This window comes from Musca autumnalis, unplaced genomic scaffold (assembly GCF_047663935.1).
Source record: "Musca autumnalis isolate F117 unplaced genomic scaffold, ASM4766393v1 scaffold_1, whole genome shotgun sequence".
In the NCBI taxonomy this organism is placed as follows: Eukaryota; Metazoa; Arthropoda; class Insecta; order Diptera; family Muscidae; genus Musca; species Musca autumnalis.
In genome coordinates, this window is record NW_027411644.1 from 33,255,004 (window position 1) to 33,277,106 (window position 22,103).

The 22,103-nt window shown below is 35.8% G+C and overlaps 3 protein-coding genes across 4 annotated transcripts in view; 2 read left to right on the forward strand and 1 right to left on the reverse strand.

The window, feature by feature from the left end:
- Positions 1-209: 209 nt before the first annotated feature.
- On the forward strand, positions 210-10,999 carry EMC1 (ER membrane protein complex subunit 1). Of its 2 annotated transcripts, XM_073971629.1 has the most exons (12): positions 217-482; positions 585-1,221; positions 1,284-1,430; positions 1,499-1,811; positions 2,038-2,058; positions 6,146-6,675; positions 6,740-6,817; positions 6,894-7,095; positions 7,170-7,322; positions 10,188-10,358; positions 10,431-10,664; positions 10,732-10,999. In XM_073971629.1, the coding sequence occupies exons 1-12, from the start codon at positions 373-375 to the stop codon at positions 10,890-10,892; spliced, it is 2,757 nt and encodes a 918-aa protein (XP_073827730.1). In that variant the 5' UTR covers positions 217-372; the 3' UTR covers positions 10,893-10,999. The 2 variants fall into 2 exon arrangements, with proteins under 2 accessions (XP_073827731.1, XP_073827730.1); XM_073971630.1 differs by lacking the exon at positions 2,038-2,058 and having other exon boundaries at positions 210-482.
- A 1,585-nt stretch (positions 11,000-12,584) lies between these two features.
- On the reverse strand, positions 12,585-13,675 carry cnir (cornichon-like protein). The gene is made up of 3 exons (XM_073971631.1): positions 13,471-13,675; positions 13,074-13,396; positions 12,585-13,016 (listed from the first exon to the last, which is right to left on the reverse strand). The coding sequence occupies exons 1-3, from the start codon at positions 13,543-13,545 to the stop codon at positions 12,944-12,946; spliced, it is 471 nt and encodes a 156-aa protein (XP_073827732.1). The 5' UTR covers positions 13,546-13,675; the 3' UTR covers positions 12,585-12,943.
- Positions 13,676-13,951: 276 nt separating this feature from the next.
- mRpS9 (mitochondrial ribosomal protein S9) overlaps positions 13,952-22,103 on the forward strand; it is a 118,194-nt gene continuing 110,042 nt past the window's right edge. Inside the window, exons 1-6 of the mRNA XM_073971639.1 lie at positions 13,952-14,189; positions 14,301-14,522; positions 14,591-14,764; positions 16,107-16,192; positions 16,255-16,499; positions 16,568-16,683. Of these exons, the coding sequence (XP_073827740.1) occupies positions 14,094-14,189; positions 14,301-14,522; positions 14,591-14,764; positions 16,107-16,192; positions 16,255-16,499; positions 16,568-16,683 (939 nt within the window). The 5' untranslated portion in view covers positions 13,952-14,093. The remainder of the gene's footprint in view (positions 14,190-14,300; positions 14,523-14,590; positions 14,765-16,106; positions 16,193-16,254; positions 16,500-16,567; positions 16,684-22,103) is intronic.

The window sequence follows — 22,103 nt, forward strand, 5'->3', positions numbered from 1 at the left end:
ATAAATAAAATTTGCATTACCTCAATGAAATTTTGCTTTTCATTGAATTTTCCATTGTTTTTATAGAACACAAAAATAAATGTAGCTTTTTTAAATTAATCCCTTGATTAACTTTCGTTAGAAATTAATCTCCACACAAAAACAGCTGATTCATTTCTCTCCACTCACCATTGACATTTAAGTCATCTGGCAACACCTCGACCACCATATTTTTTTGACAGCCGACTTTTTTTTATCATCTCATCCCGTCATTTTTTTCACGTTGGACATGGAAAATTAATTTTTAATTAAAATTTATAAAATAAATCGCATTCAAGTGAGAGAGAATTTGTGAAAAAAAGCAAACGGGTAAAATACAGCATTGTGATAAACATGAATGCTCTAAAACAAAGTTGGTCCAGGTTGCTGGCGGTATTTCTGCTCGTGACAACTCTAGCCACCGTAAATTGTCTATATGAAGACCAAATCAAGAAATTTGATTGGTAAGTGTTGGCTGGGGGAGAGAGCAAAGGTTTTGCTAAACAACAAATGTGGGTCATTTCGCATAAAATAATAATTCGTTATTTCCTTCTAACTACTTATAGGAAAACAACACAAATTGGTGGTTTGAGTCAAGCCTATTTGGAGCTAAATGGTTTCCAGCCTCGTCTGTTGGTTAGCACACGGGAAAATGTCATAGCTTCTTTGTGTCCCAAGACAGGAGAAGTTTTATGGCGTCAAATATTTGAAACTGGCCCGAGGGGCAACATAAAACTCTTGCAGTTGTCTTCTGCTGCCGCAGATAACACAGCTGCAGCTCGCCCCGGTTCCACAAGCGGTTTTGATTTATTAACCGTACAAGGTCATGCTCCGGCTTTGGTCAGAGGTTGGAATGCCAATACTGGCAATTTAGAATGGGAATGGTCTCTAATGCCAATACAAGTTGAAAAGGCCCTTTCCTCCATGTGGTTTTATCGTAACGCAATGCTATATCATGTTTTACCGGTTTGGAAGTCTCACCTGGAAGTGACACCCTATTTTGCTAGTTCTGGACAGGCCACAGGCAATACGGCTAAGATCACTGCACCCTGGATTTCAGAGGAGAAATGCATATTGGCTGGCACCTATTTAGCTTGTGTTGAGGGTAGTCAATTGATAAGTTTGGATTTGACAGCCAATCAGCCACAGGTTCTAAGCAAAGCATTGGGTGAGGTACCTACTAAACCCTTAAAGTCCGTGGAAGTAAGTTTGGAAAAACAAATTTAAATTAATTTTAAAATTAATAATGATGGTTTTATTTGTAGGGTTTAAATGGTGTTGTGGTTGTTGATGGTAAATTAGTTCCTGTCAAGGATGATATCAAAACATGTGACTCTTTAAGGGCTGATAGTTTCACGCTTGGACGTTTTAATAATCAAAATGTCATTGTAACGGCCAGCATTAAGGATAAGGTATTTACATCGCCATAGACATTATTTAATGTAACCTGTAACTCATTTCTCGTTTTGTTTTCCTTTAGAATCTTGTTATTGATGGCTACACAATGGACAGCTGCCAACAGGTATCTGATCTTTCCCACTCCCTGTTGTATCCTGAACATTATGGTCCTGCCCAAATTAAAACCTTCGACTGTAAAGTAAATCGTAATTCCGATGGCAAAGGTTGTCTATTTGTTGCCGATACCTCGGATGACAGTATTTTAGCTGTACAACAATCAAAATTCCGTTGGACTAGATCTGAGGCATTGGCAAATGTTATTGCCACCGAATTTATTGATTTACCTTTGGCCGATAGTGAGGGCGAATTGGAAAATGAAATGAAGGGAAAAACTGGTAAGTTAAAGAGTGTTTAAGGAAGGGGTTGTGGTTAGTTTTAATAATTTTTTAGAAGCAATTAATTTTTAAGTAATTTATTTAAGACTTGTTGAAGGCATAGGCATTTTGCAAAGCTTTATTTACCAAATCAAAATTATCAAATTTTTAAAATGTTCCTTTTACTAATGTTTTGTCCTTCTAAATTTAAACCTTTAATGTTTAAACACGCATCCCAATACTAAAGGTGAAGATCCAAGCTTGGAGTGTAAGTATATATAAAAGCTTTCTTGTCGTTGTAATGCAAGTTGTAAAATAGCTTCAAAATTTTTGGTTTGGTTTCTTTAATTTTTTTATTTTTTTTTTTAACCTTAATTAATCTTAAAAGGAATAGAATCTTGGCAAGTTGTAGTACACATCTTGTAGTACCATCTTGCGTTGTCATGGGCATTCGATTCCCGCCTACTTCGACCCATCAGTAGAATCATCTGGGGTTCATTCTGATCTTTCATATATTACTACACCATTTTCACATGTAATTCGAATAATTTCAGTTGTAATTCGAAGAATTTCAGTTGTAATTTGATTATTTCATTTGAAATTCGAAACATTTCACTTGTAATTTGAGAATTCCAATTGAATTTCGAATTATTTCATTTGTAATTTGAGAATTCCAATTGAAATTCGAATTATTTCATTTGTAATTTGAGAATTCCAATTGAAATTCGAATTATTTCATTTGTAATTCGAATTTTTTCATTTGAAATTCGAATTATTTCATTTGTAATTCGAAATTTTCCATTTGTAATTCGAATTATTACATTTGTAATTTGAAGTTTTTCATTTGAAATTCGAATTATTACATTTGAAAATCAAAGCATCTGAAATATTTTTAAATTAAGGGTGGTGGCAACGATGATCCATTTTTAAGTTTTTTTTAAGGTTGTGGATCATCCCAGATGGTTGAGAGGGTGTTGGAAGCGTACACTTAAAACGTCGACACAATGATGTGGAAAAGTATTATAAATAATAATAATTTAAATATGCGATAAAAATTTAATCAAAAATGTTAGAATCATATAAAGTCAGGGATTTGTTATTTTCCCAATCAAAAACTAAGGGATTGGCATATAAGGATACACCTATATTACCCTCCAAAGTTTTTGGAACTTTTAAAAGAAGACCCGATTGCAGGAAAACTACATATACGTTTTAGAGAAAAAAGTTAATTTTTACAAAATGCTTAAAATGTCTCAAAAATATAATTTTCATAAAAAATTTTATGTTAAGATGAATACGATCCTTTATTGATTTAAGCGTTATGGTTGGATTATCTTCACCTTAGTATAAAGAAGAAATGAGAGTATTTTTGTTTTTATTACAAATAAAATAATTCGATTTTCAAATGTAATAATTCGAATTTCAAATGGAAAAATTCAAATTACAAATGTAATAATTCGAATTTCAAATGTAATAATACGAATTTCAAATGAAAAAATTCAAATTACAAATGGAATAAATCGAATTACAAATGGAAAAATTCAAATTACAAATGAAATAATTCGAATTTCAATTGGAATTCTCAAATTACAAATGAAATAATTCGAATTTCAATTGGAATTCTCAAATTACAAATGAAATAATTCGAAATTCAATTGGAATTCTCAAATTACAAATGAAATGTTTCGAATTTCAAATGAAATAATCAAATTACAACTGAAATTCTTCGAATTACATGTGAAAATGGTGTAGAAATATCACTTTCCACAGTGCTGTGCAATTCTGCGTCCTGGTTTCCATCATGCGAAACATCCAATAGTGTCCTTGTCAGTCCCACCATCATTCCATTTCCTTTCTCCGTTCCGCATGTGAGCAATATTGGAACTTGTTATTGACCACGAATTTGCTATCTATTTACTCATTTCGAAATAGGTTTCTCACAACTTCCCGATGATATACCAGAAGTGTCAGATGGCGTATGTCAAAAGAGACTTGCGTCCGATACCCCATACCCACTGTCGAGGCATTTACAGACTCTTAAAGATGTTATAGGCATAGATTAGCTTAGAGTTTGGGTTTTATCGCTACTTATTGTGCTACTCAGTGAACCACCATGGTGCAGTTGTAACCACGTCCACGTTGCACTCAGAAGGTCTGCGGTTCAATTCCTGACCAGAACATCAACATTTTCGGAAGTGACTCTATTCCCTGGTTTAGGAATGTGGCTGCTTCGATAGGTTGTAAACACAAAGCTGCTGGATTTCGTTGAGTAGGGTTGACAGGGAAGTTGAAAAGGTACAGTTTGGGCCTGTACTGCATGCTAGGCAGATATTTTTACATCATCAATCCTTGCCTTGTAGAAATTCAGGTGGCTGCAGCATCCTTATAGCTTACCACATACCAACCTATCGCATTATATGTGGTCAACAAGATTTCTTTATGTTCACCACAAGTGCTGACGGCTTGGAGGCCCTGTTTCTTCATCTCAGTTTATCGCAGATAGCTGCGGCATGCGCTGGCGACGAGAACGTCAATGACATTCAACTCAGTTCTCACCTCTGTGCCGTCCATGTGGCGAACAGAATGGCCGTAGAAAAAGGTTGTAAGATCGGTTAAATAGGAGTTCAGTCTTTCACAGATGTTGCAATCATCCGCATACGTTACGGTCTCTTTGCCGTCTGGAGGGTGCAGAATACCGGAGACGTAGAGGTTAAACTGTTCCAGAGATATCACCCCACCTTGGGGAACTCCCTGTTTCACTCTACGAGGTTTGTTCTTCTTGTTCCTGAATTCCACGTACGACTGGCGCCCATACTTATAATTTATTATCCATCGTTTCAAACTTGGCTGGAGGGTAATCTGTTCGATGTCCTCAAACAGCGTGGGGTGTTTGACAGTATAAAAGGCTTTTGATAAATGGATCGTCACCAACACTGTCCTGTTATTCCGGTTGAGTCCTTGACAAATATGTGCAGCGCTGTTGTTGTGCTGTGCTGCTTACGGAATCCATGTTGGTGATCGGCAACTGGATAGCTATTTCTGACGCTGGGGAGGGTCTTTGCTACTGCGAAAAAGCGAAATCGGCCTGTACGATTTACTTTGCCTGGCTTCAGTAGCGTGACTGTTCCATCGTTACCATGGAGATTCCATCAGGACCCAACGCTTTGGAAGATTTAGCGTTCCTGATGACATTCGCATCATTCCTGATGAAATTCGTCCTCTGAAGAGATTTAATGCGACGCAGTACTCTTATCTTCGCCCTGTTACTCTTGGGGCGTTCGAAAATTTTTCAATTAAAATACCTTGCGTACCTCTTCTGATCAGTAGCGTCGCCAAACGTGACTGAGGTCCGTCCTATCTTCCTTCTTTCCAGAGTTTGAGAGTGACTTTACCGTTGCCCACAATTCACTTATTCCGGTTCCAATGTTGCAACTTTTCGGATTATCATGTCCCTTGTTTCACTTTTGCTCACTGGTCAATCTGTTAACTTCCAGACTCTGAAGTCACTAGGACGAAGCTCATGACACTTATTTGCTTGTCCCACCGCCTGTGCTGGAAAATTTGGTCTCACTTCTGGTATGGGACCAGCGGGTATATATCGAGAGGTTGCAACTGTGATGATGTCTCTGAATATCCTTTTGCTACTTGAACATCGAAAGGTTTGAGCAGATCCCTGAAGCGGTGATTCGAGTACTCTCTGAAACTAAGCGAATTTTGTTCTTTATAATCACTGGATAATGGTCCGGATGTTTTAAAAACCCCGCCCAACTGGTATTTTTCAATATAATATACAGCCCAATTATGAATATCAACTCCCCGTGAGCTTTCTCACTTTTTCCTTTTAAGTTGAAACGGCAGAAAGACAAAACTCACGGGCTCAGCCTGTGTATATTGGGTCTGTCAGTCAAATAATTAGTTTCACGCCTAAAAATTTACACCGGAAACTTTTAAAAATTAACCTTTGGACTGGTATGTTTAAAATTCGGGAGCTGTTAATGTTTTATTTAGGTCCAGCACTACTGTTATTGGCGTTTGGTACAGACACGAGTTGAGAATATTTAACTGTCGACTGATTCTTTTCCACTTTATGTAGATTTTTAATATTAATTTTTATTAATTTATTATTTTTAATATTATTTATTTTTTAGTTTCCAAACGCTTAATATATTGTATATATAAATTTTAAGTTATTTAATTTTTTATTACTTTTAATGTATTATTTAATTTTGAAATATATACTCTTTAATTTTAATTATTATTTTCTTTAAATTATTTTTTTATGTTTTATTTAATTTATTATCTCTCAATCTCAATGCAAAAAAGAAACTAATCCTTTTCAAACCCTCTCTCCCCAGCCGATATTGTCAGTGCCTTTGTACATCGTATTGGGTCACAGGTGATGCATTTCAAGAGCCTGCTGTTGCATGTCATTGGTTTGGGTGCCAAGCCGTCGGCAACACAGAAAGCCGGCATTGTCCGAGATGCCTTTGGTTTGCACAAAATGTTGGTGGTTCTGACCAAGAGTGGCAAAGTATTTGGTATTGATAACATTAGCGGTAAACAACATTGGCAATTGTATTTGAGCAACGTAGAAGAGTTTGGAAATGGCGAACAAATGCGTCTGCTCATACAGAGAACAACAAAACATTTTCCTCTACAAGCCTTGTGTGTGGTAGTTGCCAAAGATAAATCCACAGGAAATGGTGTACTCTATAGATTTAATCCCATCACAGGACAACCAGCTGAGGGTGGTCTCTTACAACTGAACTATAAGATTAAACAATTGTCTTTGCTACCTGAAACCGATACTGATTTTGTTAAGGGTATTTTGCTGGTCGATTCAAATGATAAGGTTCAAGTTTACCCAGAAAATGCCAAGTCAAAGGTAGGTGTAGCAGCAGGCACACCAAATAGATCTTTGAGAAAAATTAAACATTTTAAATTTTCAGGCTGATGGTTTGTACATTTATACCGCCAACAAGGCCAAGGGTTGCTTGAATGGTTTCCACATTAAATATGAAAATAATGTAAGTCAAAACGATTTTGTGACATTACAAGATGTCTTGGGAATTGAAACAATTTGTAAACTTTTTCCCCTTACAGCAACTAACCACCTTGCCTTTGTGGAATGTCGACCTAAGTGGCCATAATGGTGATCATGAAATCATTGCTGTTGCCTCCAAAAATCCCATTGAAAGAGTCCATTCCCAGGGTCGTGTAATGCCTGATCGTTCAGTGCTCTATAAATATATTAATCCCAATTTAGTGGCTGTCTTCACCCAGGCTTCGGATAGTATACACAAGTGTAAGTTTTGTGTGTGTTTTGCCATCAAAAAAGGGGATGATAATGTTTGGGTGTGTGTTTGTTTTGCTTTACAGATTTGCTCAATGTTTATTTGGTTGATGTGGTTTCCGGTTCAGTGGTGTTCTCAATGATGCATCGTAAAGTACGTCCCCCACTACATGTTGTACACTCAGAAAATTGGCTGGCATATGCCCACTATAATGACAAGGTTCGCCGCACGGAAATAAGTAAGTAAAGGGAGAGGGACGAAGACATTGACAAAGTGTAACAAATATGGATACTAGACCCACTCTTCTGTGGATAAAAGATCCAGTCTTCTATAGATAGAAGACCCAGTCTTCTCTGGATAGAAGAAGACCCAGTCTTCTATAGATAGAAGACCCAGTCTTCTATATATAGCAGACCCAACCTTCTATAGATAGAAGACCCATTCTTATATGGATGGAAGACCCAGTATTCTATGGATAGAAGACCCAGTCTTCTATGGATAGATGACCCAGTCTTCTATGGATAGATGACCCAGTCTTCTATGGATAGGTGACCCAGTCTCCTATGGATAGATGACCCAGTCTTCTATGGATAGAAGACCCAGTCTTCTATGGATAGAAGACCCAGTCTTCTATGGATAGAAGACCCAGTCTTCTGTGGATAGAAGACCCAGTCTTCTGTGGATAGAAGACCCAGTCTTCTGTGGATAGAAGACCCAGTCAGGAGACATGGTCTTCTATAGATAGGAGACATAGTCCTCTATAGAAAGGAGACATAGTCTTCTATAGATAGAAGACATAGTCTTCTATAGATAGAAGACCCAGTCTTCTATAGATAGAAGACCCAGTCTAATATAGATAGAAGACCCAGTCTTCTACAGATAAAAGATCCAGTTTTCTATAAATAGAATACCCAGTCTTCTTTAGATAGAAGACCCAGTCTTCTTTAGATAGAAGACCCAGTCTTCTATAGACAGAAGACCCAGTTTTCTATAGATAGAAGACCCAGTCTTCTATAGATAGAAGACCCGGTCATCTATGGATAGAAGACCCAGTCTTCTATGGATAGAAGACCAAGTCTTCTATAGATAGAAGACCAAGTCTTTTATAGATAGAAGATCCAGTCTTTTATAGATTGAAGACCTAGTATTCTATAGATAGAAGACCCAGTCTTCTATAGATAGAAGACCCAGTCTTCTATGGATAGATGACCCAGTCTTCTATGGATAGATGACCCAGTCTTCTATGGATAGATGACCCAGTCTTCTATGGATAGATGACCCAGTCTTCTATGGATAGATGACCCAGTCTTCTATGGATAGAAGACCCAGTCTTCTATGGATAGAAGACCCAGTCTTCTGTGGATAGAAGACCCAGTCTTCTGTGGATAGAAGACCCAGTCAGGAGACATAGTCTTCTATAGATAGGAGACATAGTCCTCTATAGATAGGAGACATAGTCCTCTATAGATAGGAGACATAGTCTTCTATAGATAGAAGACATAGTCTTCTATAGATAGAAGACCCAGTCTTCTGTAGATAGAAGACCCAGTCTAATATAGATAGAAGACCCAGTCTTTTACAGATAAAAGATCAAGTTTTCTATAAATAGAATACCCAGTCTTCTTTAGATAGAAGACCCAGTCTTCTTTAGATAGAAGACCCAGTCTTCTATAGACAGAAGACCCAGTCTTCTATAGATAGAAGACCCAGTCTTCTATAGATAGAAGACCCGGTCATCTATGGATAGAAGACCCAGTCTTCTATGGATAGAAGACCCAGTCTTCTATGGATAGAAGACCAAGTCTTCTATAGATAGAAGACCAAGTCTTTTATAGATAGAAGATCCAGTCTTTTATAGATAGAAGACCTAGTATTCTATAGATAGAAGACCCAGTCTTCTATAGATAGAAGACCCAGTCTTCTAAAGACAGAAGACCCAGTCTTCTATAGATGGAAGACCCAGTCTTCTATAGATAGAAGACCCAGTCTTCTATAGATAGAAGACTCAGTCTTCTATGCATAGAAGACCCAGTCTTCTATAGATAGAAGACCCAGTCTTCTATAGATAGAAGACCCAGTCCTCTATAGATAGAAGACCCAGTCTTCGATGGATAGAAGACCCAGTCTTCTATGGATAGGAAACCCAGTCTTCTATGGATAGAAGACCCCGTCTTCTATGGATAGACGACCCAGTCTTCTATAGATAGAAGACCCAATCTTCTATAGATAGAAGATCTAGTCTTCTATGGATAGAAGACCCAGTCTTCTATAGATAGAAGATCTAGTCTTCTATAGAGAGAAGACCCAGTCTTCTATAGATAAAGACCCAGACATCTATAGATAGATCTAGTCTTCTATAGATAGAAGACCCAGTCTTCTGTAGATAGAAGACCCAGTCTTCTGTAGATAGAAGACCCAGTCTTCTGTAGATAGAAGACCCAGTCTTCTATAGATAGAAGACCCAGTCTTCTGTAGATGGAAGACCCAGTATTCTATAGATAGAAGACCGAGTCTTCTATAGATAGAAGACCCAGTCTTCTATAGATAGAAGACCCAGTCTTCTATAGATAGACGACCCAGTCTTCCATAGATAGAAGACCCAGTCTTCCATAGATAGAAGACCCAGTCTTCTATAGATAGAAGACCCCGTCTTCTGTGGATAGAAGACCCAGTCTTCAATGGATAGAATAACCAGTCTTCTCTGGATAGAAGACCCAATCTTCTATAGATAGAAGACCCAGTATTCTATGGATAGAAGACCCAAACCTTCTATGGACAGAATACCCAGTCTTCTGTGGATAGAAGACCCAAACCTCCTATGGATAGAAGACTCAGTTTTCTATAGATAGAAGACCCAGTCTTCTATAGAGAAGACCCAGTCTTCTATAGAGAAGACCCAGTCTTCTATAGAGAAGACCCAGTCTTCTATAGAGAAGACCCAGTCTTCTATAGATAGAAGACCAAGTCTTTTATAAATCGAAGATCAAGTCTTTTATAAATCGAAGATCAAGTCTTTTACAGATTGAAGACCAACTCTTCTATAGATCGAGAACCAAGTGTTCCTTTTTTATTTTATTTTAATTTTTTTATTATTTACTTTCAGCCACAATTGAATTATATGAAGGCAAAACTCAGGCAAACAGCACAGTATGGAGTTCATTAAGTGCTCCTCCCATGCCTCTGGTAGAAAGACAAACTTATATTATTCCAACTATGGTGACTTCAATGAAGGAAACAATTACTGAGCGTGGCATTACAAGCAAGGATGTTTTGAGTAAGCCCGACCTTTCACAATAAGTTTCATATAAAACTTTTTTCTATTTCCCATAATTCATTGTTATTGCAGTTGGTACATCCAGTGGTTCCATTGTGGAATTACCTTGGGCCTTGTTGGATCCACGCCGTCCCATATCTTCATCATCAAATGGCCGCGATGAAGGTGCCCTACCCTATGTACCCGAATTGCCATTACCCACGGAGAATATGATTAATTATAATCAAACAATACCCCGCCTGCACTATATCTACACAGCTCCAAGTGGTTTGGAAAGTACCTGTTTGGTGGTGTCAGCAGGTTTAGGTAAGAATTTTTTGAAGAAATTTCTTTTTTTTCTGGGAAAAATTAATTGTTTTTATTTTGTCCTCAGATGTCTTTGTTACCCGCATTTCACCCTCGAAAACCTATGACTTACTTAAAGAAGACTTCGATTACATTCTGATTTCAATAGTTTTGGTGGTATTGACAACCGGTTCCTTGGTGGCCAAACATTTAGCATCGCGCAAATCCCTTAAACAGGCCTGGAAATAATGGAACCGTGTCGTCTCCATTAACCAACCTCTCCCCTTCTGCAACAAAACAAACAACAAACAACTTTTTCTAGCAGCATTAAATTAAATAAAATTTTTATATATAAATATTATATATGTATATCAATGGTTATATAGGAAAATTATAAAAAAAAAAACAATTTACAACAACCATAATCACACACACCAAATTTCATACATATTTTATGATTATGTATGCGGAATACATAGATTTTCAAATGCATTTCCTATGATTTGTTTTCTAATCATTTGCATTTGTCGTAACTAATTTTGAATTTAAATGAAATTTTATTTAAATTACGGTGTTCCTGTTAAAATATTTAATAGATTATTTTTTTCAAATCTGGGCTGTATAACCTCAATTTTATTTTTCTGTTTAAAATCTTCTACCACCTATAAATGTCGAATTATTTCTTTAAATATATTTTTGTTTTGTGTGGTTAAAGCCAATCAAGTCATTTACATAAATAAATAAAATTATGTTTTTGTTTAGATTTAAATAAAAATTAATTAATAATTAAATTACAAATATAAAGAACAAAGAAAAAACATGATACACATTTGGGAGTTATTTTTTTTTTTTTTTGTAGCATGCGATAAAAAATATGGTCTCAAGAGACATACATTTTGAGTCAGGCGATGATGAAGATCAAGTCTTTTCCGGATAAAAGGCGGAGAGAAGACTAGACGTTCAATGAGTAGAAGACCAAGTATTCTATGGATAGAAGAACAAGTCAGAAGGCTTGGCCTGGATAGAAGACCAAATCTTTGATGGATAGATGACCAAATCTTCTATGCATATAAGGACAAGTATTCTATGGATCTTCTATCCATAGAAGTGTTTTGGACAGAAGACGAAGTTTTCTATGGATAGAAACCCAGTGTTCTATGGATAGAAGACCAAGTCTTATATGGATAGAAGACCAAGTCTTCTATGCATAGAAGAACAAGCCTTCTATGGATTGAAGACCCTGTATTCTATGGATAAGTACGCATAACCTTTCTTCGTCGGGTTTTGCATTAAAAATCTATTTAAAATTTCTCTTATGTTATCGTTAAAACTCATGGGGCATTTTGGGTATAACGCTTCGAAAGATTCGGCCGATGGAAGATTAAATTTATGCAATTTCGGCGATAAGTTGAAAGACTTTTTCGATCATCAACACTTTCAACTCGTTCTCATTATATAGCTGATTTATGGGCCGATTCCGTACAGCGAGGCGAGTCGTGTCGCGTTGCCAGTTGCAATTTTTCCATTACGTATGGCAAAAGTCGCACGGCGACGTCAAATTTTGTCGCCGTAATGTTCATTTTCCGGCGACAACAAATTAGCTGTCGCCGTTCATTTTTACTAACGAATAAAAATAAAATAAAAAAAAATAAAAATAACTTGTTATCGACGATTATTTTCTATTGCTGTACGTAGTGCATTTTTTAAATTTTGTCACAGAGACGATAGACGACGCGACATGACTCGCCTCGCTGTACGGAATCGGCCCATTATTTTCCTGTTGCTACCTCTGATGCAGGTATTTTCACTTTCAATAATTATACATTCAGCGTCGGAAATCTCAGCATTTCTTATTTCAGATGAAACATTGTTGAACACTTCATTATTAATAGCATCGATACCGGAAACCTCAGCATCAAAACTCTGTTCCAAGATTGCACGTTGTGATGTTTGTTGTTATTGAAATTTTAAAATTCAATCTACAGTACTTTATTTTTCTTTCCATTATTTTACATAGTACAAATTCATGTAAAATATGCTTCTAATTAGCGGCATCGTATTATTATAACTTATCATATAAATTAGAAAATAAATTAATTAAAATGCCAGAGATTCAAATGAGTATTTTTGTTTTAAGAATACAAAACTATGCTAAGAGACTAGAAAGGGAAAACTTTGGACTTTTCATATATATTTTTGTTGCTGTGGCTGTTGTTCATTGTGGTAATTGTGCATCATTTACTCAGGGGAAGACAAAAGGTCAGCTTATATGTAGAGTCGGCAAGTTTAACTTACAAATGCTAGAAATCAGTTATAATTTCACCCTCTTCATGGCGTCTGATGGGGTCACCTTTGAGGAGGGCAGAAATCATGCTGTAAAAAACATAAAATGAGTTAAGGTCACTACAAAAATATCATGGGAATACTTACAAATACAAGCCTATAAAGAACATAACGAAATAATAACCCAAATATATCATGGTATTTCGCAAATGGACCTTAAGCAGACCCCTGCTGTGAATATCCACCGGATCATAAACTCCCAAACTATCTCTTGGTTGTTTATACAGTTCATAACCCAGCCATATTACCATGGGTAAATTTAGGAAGAACATTATCCAATGACCACCCAATAGCAATAGAACAATTAAGATTAAATGCGAGCCGAATTTGGGGATCACCCAGAAATTCAAGCGGCTACAACATTCTTGGGCATTTAAATAATCACACTCCAAATCGGCCAGGGTCAGAACCTAATTGGAGGAAAATGAAATTTAATTAATAAGGGGTATTTTTTGTCTATTATCCCTATTATCCACACACTTACATAGTATATCAGTAGAAATAGAATAGCACCATAAACAATTAATGCAATAGCAAATGTTACAGTCTCTGGCAACATATTTTCCTATGTTGCAAATTGTTTTATTTATAAAATTGTTGTTCTTTTCCGACTTTACAGTAATTCTATTTCCTGTTTAATTAAAGCTTAATCAAAAATAGCTTGATGTTTTTATTCAATCACAATGAATTGATAACGTACTAACCTACAGCACAGAAAAATAAGAAGAAGAACAAATTACACATGAGTGAGCATATATGGCAACTCTCCGTAATTGCAGAGAAACTTGTATTTGAAGTAGAATTTTTTGTAAAAAGAATTGATTTATATCTTCTTTTATTAATTTTTTAATACTAAATATTATTAGTCTTCTAATTGTATGTAGTTTTTCTATTCTGGCACAAACAAAATTCTCAGATACTCATATCAAGTAACAAGTAAATCTGGCCGTTTATTTTTTCGATCTGCAGATCTCTGGCCGTTAATTTTTCTCTCTGTTTACATTTTTTAACACAGAGAAAACAGCTGATTCGTCTTGGTCTCATGTTGAGTGTTTTTTCTTTTTCCTTCAATTTGTCGGTCAAGTCGGTGCGTGCAAGGAACTAATCATGGCTCTGCGTGTTTTGGGCTTAAATATTTTGAAAAATAACACAAACTTGGTGCAGAGCATAGGCCGGTTAAATAATGGCGCTCTATCCAGTGTTGTAAGTATAATTTCTCAAGGAGCACATGGAATTTTCATTCAAAAATTATGAAATTAACTATAACATGTCTGAATCTCTGCTTGCATAACCTTCTCCACCACCACCAATTAGATGTTCCATGCCGCCAACTATAGTACTGAGGTAACAGTTCAAGCAACACCTGTGGCCATTAAGAAGCAAAAGGTTAGCAAGGCCATGAAAGCATATTTGGAACGTGCTCAAGAACATGATGAATTCATGAAAACTCAACATTTAGAATTTCAAATTGGTAAACGCCACTTGGCCAATATGATGGGTGCAGATCCAGAAACATTTACCCAAGAGGATATTGATGTGAGTTTAGATACGTTTTCTTATTGGAATTGTTATGATTAATGACATATTCTTTATTGTGGTTTCAGAATGCAATTGAGTATTTGTTCCCATCGGGTATTTATGACAAAAAAGCCCGCCCAGCCATGAAAAATCCCGATGAAGTATTCCCAGCCCGTAAGGCTGCTGAATTTGATGAAACCGGTAGACCATTCCACAGCATGTTCTATACAGGCAATCCAAATTTCTTTAAATTGTTGTATGTAAGTATAGTTTTTTTTTTGTGTAACAGATGAAACCGGCCGGATGTAGTTAATTAGTGCCAGTGCAATAGAGGTGATTTGTCAGTTAGTCGTATGATTTTAGAAGATGGCGAAATAGCATCACAAGACTTGTTATATTAAGATATTTCAAAAATTATTGAAAAAGCCTATATGCTTTGTAGATAAAGACGACAGAAGGACAGGTTAAAGAGGTTTGGTGAACTATTTTTGATAGAAGGATGTATTAAAGATTTTTTGAAGTCGCAATTACCTTTCGTTTAAATATGTAATGCCGTCTAGCGAATCTCTTTGACATGTCTACCGTTGACAACAACATTTGCCTTATTTTGGTTTTGAGGGTGGTTTTGAAAGTTTGAATGCTTCCATAAAAAAGTAGGTCACAAAGATAACAAAGACATACATGACAGACATCAGCGAAGTGGGTGCCTAAAACTAGACTTGTCCCCTTTTTCGAACTCAATTTTGTCTACATCACAATTTTCCTGATTTCCATCCCTCCCCATTTTTGCCCCTTTTCTCTCCATACATCTGAAAAGTGGACATTTTTACGATATATGGGTCATGGCCTGTACTGTGGTCGTATCCACTCTGCAAATGTCGCAAGTCGGCTACAGCAGTTGTTGAAGGAATCCTTTCCTTTCTGTTAAGACCCCGCGGTGTTAATATCGGCCTTGTACTTCCCAATTACATCCATCAAGGCATCTTCTATGTAAAAGTTTGCGGGAAACGTCAACATTGAGTTTAAGCATTAAGCAAGAAAGTTGAAATTAAGCATTAAGCTCGGATAAAATTATAATTTTTTATATATAGCCGCCCTACGGCCGGGGATTTCGGACTTCCTGCTATGGACAGGTGCAAATCTAGGACACGGGAACAAAATATCTTTTAAATTGAACAAGGGAATTTTCGAAAATTCGGAGGCCCATATCTCGGGAAGTATGGACTTCCGCAATAAATGCTATATATATTTGTGATCAGGGTAACGAAACCTACCTGTGGAAAAAATTTGGTCCCGATCCGAGCTTAATGCTTAAACTCATCTTAAGCCGACATTTTATCCATTGGAATTTTATTAACCCTATGACCCAAGCAAAGTCTTTTGTTCTTATAGGTAAGTGTTTCTTACTGCATTTGTTGGCTTACTTTCTTAAGGGGGTGCTAAAGATATCTCCTAAGTACCTTCCCACATGGAGGTATATGTTTACTTAAGATAAAAGAGGAACCAATATGGATATTTTGTTTGCCATGGAAAGCTTTACGAAACTTATGAATAATCAGTTTTATTAAAAGATTCTGTTTTATTCTTTTTTTTACTTTCTAGGATATCGTTGAGGAACTCAACAAACTTTACGATTTAGAAGAACGCATGTTACGTCGTGGCCAAAAGGCTGATCCCAATCAAAAAGTGTATGTATTTAATTCCAATCAACTAATATTCCCTATAACTAATCTGTTTTAATTGTTTTCAGTGATCTAACCGGTTTCAATTGGGTATCCAAAGATCTCCTTGAATTACGTTTGGTTGAAAAAATCTCCGATATCGAATATAATAGTTTTATTGCATCAATGGAACGTTTAGTTTCCCATCCATTTTCGTACAAATGCAAAGCATTTATTGATGAATATACCAAACCGTTGATGGATCATTCCAGTTCATTGGAAATTCCCAAACCACACATTGATGAACAAGGAAGGCAATATATTACAACTTATGGTAGGTGTTTGATGAATATCTTAGAAAATTTTTTAGGGGTAAATAATTTGTGATTTGTTTCTTTTTAGAGTGCCTACGCAAAACAGCACGTGCTGATGTAACAATACGTTTTCCCGGTACTGGAAAGATCAGCATTAATGGCAAAGATATTACCTATTTTGAAGATACACAACCACGTGAACAGGTGAGTTTTTTGTTTTGTTTTCAATTCATTGTGTCAAAACTGTTTCAGTTTTGAAACAGTTTTTTAAAATAAGAATAATTACAATAGGTATGATACAGATAAATTGGTGGCTTATATTTCCTTAAGCCACCGCATATGGAAAAAGTTAAAAAAAAGTCCATAGGTAGGATTTTTTATCTTCTGGAAAATGTATACTTCCCGTTATCGGAAGATTTCCTTGTTTAAAGGCCAGATACTTAGACAAAAAATTAAAATGTCAAAGATATTTTGTTCCCGTACCCGAGATTTGCACCTGTCCACAGGATAATGTCTTATATCCCGCCCGAAGACAGGCTACTTAGAAAAAAATTTAGAATTAAAAAATCATTTCCCAAGAGCGTAGCCTAAAGGAAAGAAGTTCCAAATTTGTAAACTAGACTTTTGTGGCCTACAGAAGAAAAACAATGCGAAAAGCATTATAAAAAATAAATTGTGAAATTTAATTTATTGTGGACATCTTCAAACAACTATTAAGGAATAAATGAAGATATGCTGTGAAGTATTAAAGGATGCATTTTTGCACATTTATTATATATAAAAGTCCCTATATATACTTACCAAAGAATAACTTTCAAAATGTTTATACCCTACAATATTTTGAGAGAAGGATATTATAATTTTGTTTTGGCTTAAAGTTTGTAACACTTCAAAATAATGCCCCAATACACACCTACATTATACCCAAATAAATATCTCCACATAGAAGAAAGAAGAAGAAAAAGTCAGAACCAACAACCCGGGATGTATGAACTTCCCCTTAAAAAATTATATACATATCGATGAGAATAGCCTTTGCTTACTTGTTTACGGATGACTTGTAAAAGAATTTTTTAATAGACAACTTTGTGTCAGTCAAAGCTATTTTAAAATGTCTGTCGACAAAACACACCCACAAATACATAGCTGTAAATTCTTATGATATTTAAAAAAACTCGCGATTTCAAAAATAATTGCCAATAATAAATAACAAAGTTTTTTAATTATTTCATGACTATTCATATTAATATAAACTTTTATTATAGATAATTATAATGTTTTGTGTATTGCGAAGATTATGGGGGTGGGATGATTATTATTAGATAATGTAACTTTATGAAGATTTGTAGAGGAAAGGTGAAACATTTTATTTGTATTATCGACATGTTTTACCAACATTTTTACATCGCTTTCGTACCAGTGTGATACCTTTTACAAAAAGTTTTAAAATTTGATTGAATTTAAGGTATGAGTTTGTTAATAGATTTATGCAGATGTGATGTTGGCTCTCCGATTATGTTCACAGCCAGGGTCTTTAATTACCTTTTTTCTTAAGGGGTTACCCCTAGTTGTGCATTTTTGTTGTTGAAAAATATTGCATAGTCTTGTGAGCTTTCAAAGTCATAATTTCGATTTTAACGAAAAAATTGACCTGTTTTGTGCAAAATTCGGGCAAAAAAAATTTCAAAATAATCTGTCTCGCTTAAAGACAAGCTTTTTATGTATATAATAAGCTCAGCAAACCATATGAAGATCGGTCGATTCGTTTTCGAGTTATCGTTGGCACCGACTTCAAAAATGCCATTTCGAGAAACACGCGTTTAAAGTTTCAACGCTACATACAAATCACAATAAATTGTTCCCTTCCAATGCTCATATCTCAGGCAATTTTTCTCCGATCGAGTTGAAATATTTTGCGGCATACTCTATACTACCTGTACTTCAAAATAAGCCAATAATATTTTTTCGATTTTTGAAAGTGACAAGTAGAGGTAACCCCTTTATTTATATTCTCAGCTTTAAGGCTAACGAGGGTATATATTACTTTAATACGACAAAAATGTGCCGCATCGAAATAATAGTGTGTTAGGACAAAATCCGTTTCAGAGAATTTGGAGACTATTTAGCATTGTCCGTCCGTCTGTCTAGCTGGGTGGAGCGCACGAAAACCCTCGAACACATCAATCGATTTGGTCCAATCTTTGGATCTCGTACTATATTGTCCAAACTTAGTTTAAATTCGAAGTTGGGCCATATTGGCCCACTCTTTCATCCACAATGGTTCAACAATTCCTTCGCTAAAGTGTTGCACACAAAGGCTCTTGATGAGAGGTTAAAACTTTGCATGTTTCGAATCGTTTTAAACTTTTTTGCTGTAAGGCGTTAATACCGGCCCCTTTTACGACCGAATCGATTTAGCCATGTCCGTCTGCCTGTCTGTCCGGCAGGCTGGAAACTTTCGAACGGATCAACCAATTTTGTTCAAACTTTGGTTCTCGTAATATTTAGTCCCAACTTTTTTTAAGTTTGAGGATGGGCCATATCGGTCCTTCGTGTACCTCCCCCACAAAATTTCAAAATTTTTCAATAAAATGGTGCGCACGATAACTCTTGAAGGCACTATGCGATTTGGTCCATACTTTGCACATCGAAATATTTCTATTAGACCATGGTAGAACAAATATAAGGTAAAGTAAATACTACAACAAATACAACTCAACAACAACCACAAAGGAATTTGTTTTTGTTTGTAACGTTGCTGTCACCGATACATGTAAACAAAACAAGGAAATGTCTATAAATTATTGGAATTTATACAACTAATATTTTTCACATTTGATTGAATATTTTGGAAAACATGACTGAAAATTCGTTACATTTTCAGTTTGAATGTTTCCACATCATTCCACTAAATGCATAATTTCTCGCAGAAAGTAGAATTCTTGCAAAAATGTTTGGGGTCGCTGGAAATTCATTGAAAAAGGAGAAGCTGATTCAATCTTTTGTTTTTGAAATCAAAGAAGCACATGTTTATTAGGGCTTAATTTTTTCCACATTTAACAAAACACCTCACATATTAACAAACTTTGTGCCGCCTCTATAAGCGGTGCTTTATTGTGCGGATCGTCGTTCGGACTTGGAGGAGGTTACATATCATTGATATGATGAAGTCTTTCTGGGAAATAGTTTTTTACGGAATGATATATTATTTCCTCAAAAAATATATATCCCTAATGTACATCGAAATAGAAATAAATACAGTCGAACCTCGATTATCCGTGAATCGATTATCCGGAAACCTCCATTATCCGGGATAGAAAAAAAATTTTGGTCTTGTTTCGATTGCCTCTATTATCCATTATAAACTCCATTATCCGGGAGTAAAATCACAACTTTAAATTAATTTGATTAAGAAATTCTACTGTTTCACACAATTTGTGTATTTAGGGATCACAAACACAAGCAAGGCAAGCATAACTTGCTTTATGTTCCCGAAATATTTTTATGCAGATGTAAATTCTTGAATTCTTCATTTTATTTCATTTCTTTCCTTAAACCAATATAATAAAAATAGCACAGTTAAATATTATTGGTCAAATGTGTACGATAGTATGAAATTATTACTAAGAAATGTGTTCAAAACCGCATAAAAAGCGTTGACTCCATTATGGGTGAAAATCGATTATCCGTAATGCCTCCGGTCCCGACCATCACGGATAATCGAGGTCAGACTGTATATAAAATGTCGTATGGAATTTGACACTAACGTTACAAACCAGTTCAATCAGCTATGTATTGCTGTTACCTTTTATTGTTCTACCATGCTAACAGACATAGACCATCATAATCAGCCATATTCTGAACGCATGGGAGTTGGGAATTTTTTCCCATTCCCACATTTTCGTATTCTGAATAAAATTTTGTAGTTTTTTCCCATTTCCCATCTCCCCTCATTCTGAATGAATTTCGAATTGGGAATTTGTTCCCATGGGAAAAAGTATACATTCTCTATCTTGAATTGTGGGAGAATTATGTGTCTTTTTGTGGGAAAATCTCCACAGCAAACAGTGTGGGAGTTTGAAAAAAATTTGAAGAAATTTCATATTTTTATGACATTTCATATTTTAACACACCTAATAATTGTTCCACATCCCATGAGGGACAAGGGAGACTTCTCTCATATCAATGAGTGCACCCCGATTCATATTAGCTCAATGATGTGGGACCTACAGTTTATCGCCGAGTCCGAACGGCGTGTCTAAGACACCACTTTTGTAGAGAAGTTTTACATGGCTGTAATACTCAGGAAATGTCGCCAACATTACTGAGGGGTATTTTGCCACCGTTGAAAAGTGTTTTGATGTTGCCTGGCCGGGGAATCGAACTCACGACCTTATGTGTGCAAGGCGGGTGTGCATACCATTGCACCACGGTGGCAGACATAGACCATCATAATATTTTTTTCCACACATAGATTGGTCCCCTACAACATTTGTGTAAAAGTTCAGTTTAAGGATATATATCGAATCGTTCTGAACTTTTTTTGCTGTAGGGCGTTAATCCCGGTCCCTTTTATGACCGAATCGATTTAGCCATGTTTGTCCGTCTGTCTGTGCGGCAGGCTGGAGTGCACGAAAATTTTCGGTGCACTCTTTCGGATCCCTTCCACACAAAATTTCAAAAAAGTGTAGTTCTCAAACCGCTTTGACTTTTTAGCAACAGTTTGTATTACCTTCCCCTATTACGACTGTATTGTCTTTTTGAGGGAAAAGTCCATACTTCCCGAGATTTTGGCCTAAAATTACTATCATGAACTAAAAATTAGTGATGAGAACGATTAGTTAAAACTTTACACATCGTACAATGTCATTTATTGCATAAAGTTCCAAGAAGGTATATATCGGACAACACCTTCGAGTACAAACCTCACAAAACTTCAAAATTGTTACTTAGGTGCAGTTCGAAGATCGTTTTAACATAAGGTAGTATTTGTGGTCCTGTATGAAGCAATATAATATATTTCGGGGAAAAGTCCAAATTTCCTGACATATTGGTCTAAAATCTAAACAACAAAAATAAAATGGCTTGTGTGTGCGAGAAAGAGTGATTCACATAAGTCCAAATTTTGCACATCGTAATATTTTTAACAAACCTTAATCATGTGTTCGAAGATATACTATATAGGACAACTCATTCCGCTACTTCGCTTACAAAAGTTAAAATGTTCGCTGAGGTGCAGATTAAGGACTTTTCGAGGATTGTTTCGAAATTTTCCAACATTCTGATTACAGCGACATTTTTTTCGTGGACAGGTATCCCTGTTTCAAATTGTTCTAAAAATCCTACGGTGATAACTAAATTGGCTGGATGTCAAAATAACTATCGAAAGGAATGACTTTCACAAAAGTTCGGCAACTTTAAAATTCAGTTCTAATCAAATTTAGTGGCAAAATCTTCGGATTTTATTCGAAACGTCCTCAATAGTTAAAATAAATGTTCCAAATATTTCTATATTTCCGTCGACATGTTCGTACGTCCACAAAAGGCCATATAATCTTGAAAACCTCCTAAATTTTTGCTGTATTACCGGTCAATGTCCATAAAAGAAAGTCTGAATTCTCATA

What these genes read in the sequence shown, in the direction of transcription:
- EMC1 (XM_073971629.1), top strand. Translation starts at nt 373, where the DNA reads ATGAATGCTCTAAAACAAAGTTGGTCCAGGTTGCTGGCGGTATTTCTG. An exon ending in TGAAATGAAGGGAAAAACTG is followed by an intron (nt 1,812 to 2,037) that starts GTAAGTTAAAGA and finishes CCAATACTAAAG; the next exon opens with GTGAAGATCCAAGCTTGGAG. An exon ending in CAGAAAATGCCAAGTCAAAG is followed by an intron (nt 6,676 to 6,739) that starts GTAGGTGTAGCA and finishes TTAAATTTTCAG; the next exon opens with GCTGATGGTTTGTACATTTA.
- cnir (XM_073971631.1), bottom strand. Translation starts at nt 13,545, where the DNA reads ATGTTGCCAGAGACTGTAACATTTGCTATTGCATTAATTGTTTATGGT. An exon ending in TATTTCTACTGATATACTAT is followed by an intron (nt 13,397 to 13,470) that starts GTAAGTGTGTGG and finishes TCCTCCAATTAG; the next exon opens with GTTCTGACCCTGGCCGATTT. An exon ending in TTCTTTATAGGCTTGTATTT is followed by an intron (nt 13,017 to 13,073) that starts GTAAGTATTCCC and finishes TGTTTTTTACAG; the next exon opens with CATGATTTCTGCCCTCCTCA.